Here is a 1,231-nt window from a genome sequence, read left to right as displayed (position 1 = left end):
GAGACCGGTCTTCAAGCCCTGATGAGAGGAGAAAGACGTACGGCGTAGCTCAAGCCCCAAAAAATCTGCCAGGGGTAAAGAGACAAACAAAGATTCGGGGAGGCCTTATACAAGAAAATGGCAGACACACACCCCTCTGGTAGCCTCAATCGACCACATATATTCTACCTATGCTGGGAAGGGGATATTTAGGAAGGCAACCCCTCTCACAGACTATAACAAGAGGGACACTTCGAAATATTGTGCATACCATGAGGCAATGGGGCACGATACAGCTGATTACAGACAATTGAAGGATGAAATCGAGGCGCTGATAAGGCAAGGGAAGCTTACAGAGTGGGTTGTCAAGGAGGTTCAAAGGCACATAACTGATTATCATACCGTCCCTCCTCCACCCCCAGAAGATAAAGAAAGGGTACCTCGGGCTGGTAGCATTCACATCATTCTAGACGGGTCTCAAATAGGTGGAGACAGCCGAATGGCAATTGACAGATACGCCCGGGAAGCAAAGGATAAGCCCATCACCAACGTCAACCATCTGAGTCAAAGGCCACTAGAGCTCTTTGAAAGGGAGGCTGATTATATAGTGTTTAGGGAGAACGATGCTAAATGGGTGCATTACCCTCATACAGATGCCCTGGTCATAAAAATAAAGATTGGGACGGTGAATGTTCACCGAGAAATGGTGGACACCGGGAGCTCGGCTGACGTTTTGACTTATGATGCCTACAAGAAGCTGGGATTGTTGGATAGAGAATTAACCTCGACAGGTGGATACCTATACGGGTTCAGGGGAAACTCGATCGGAGTGAAAGGGATAATTTGACTCCCGGTGACCATAGGAGAAGAGCCCTATCTGGCCACCCAGATCGCTATGTTTACGGTTGTAGATCAGCCTTGTGCCTACAATGTTATAGTGGGCAGACCACTCATGAGGGCAATGAGGATGGTGACCTCATCCATCACATGATTTTAAAATTCCCTATAAAATTCCCAACCCCAACGGGGGTAGGCTTCTTGAAGAGCTGTCAATATGAATCGAGGGTCTGCTACAACCAGGTACTCAGGGCGGCTGAGTCGGGAAATGTGTCAAAGGAGATGGACGAACCAGGTGAAGGCGATGTCCTCATGGAAGAGGCAGAGGGCAGAAAGAGAGTATGTCCTGAGGGACACGAGACTTGTAATCTGATTTCAATCGAGGAATTGCCCGAGAACTATTTCGAGCACATGG

General features: G+C 48.3%; 1 protein-coding gene across 1 annotated transcript; it reads left to right on the top strand.

Annotated features, from left to right (window-relative positions):
* Nucleotides 1–259: 259 nt before the first annotated feature.
* Nucleotides 260–826, top strand: LOC141685773 (uncharacterized). Its single transcript, XM_074490856.1, has one exon. It carries the CDS (start codon nt 260–262, stop codon nt 824–826), a length of 567 nt encoding a protein of 188 aa, XP_074346957.1.
* Nucleotides 827–1,231: the final 405 nt, after the last annotated feature.

The sequence above is a fragment of the Apium graveolens genome, chromosome 9 (assembly GCF_009905375.1).
Source record: "Apium graveolens cultivar Ventura chromosome 9, ASM990537v1, whole genome shotgun sequence".
Taxonomy (NCBI): Eukaryota; Viridiplantae; Streptophyta; class Magnoliopsida; order Apiales; family Apiaceae; genus Apium; species Apium graveolens.
The sequence above is the reverse complement of the archived record's forward strand: the minus strand, read 5'-3'. Positions and strand labels throughout refer to the sequence as shown.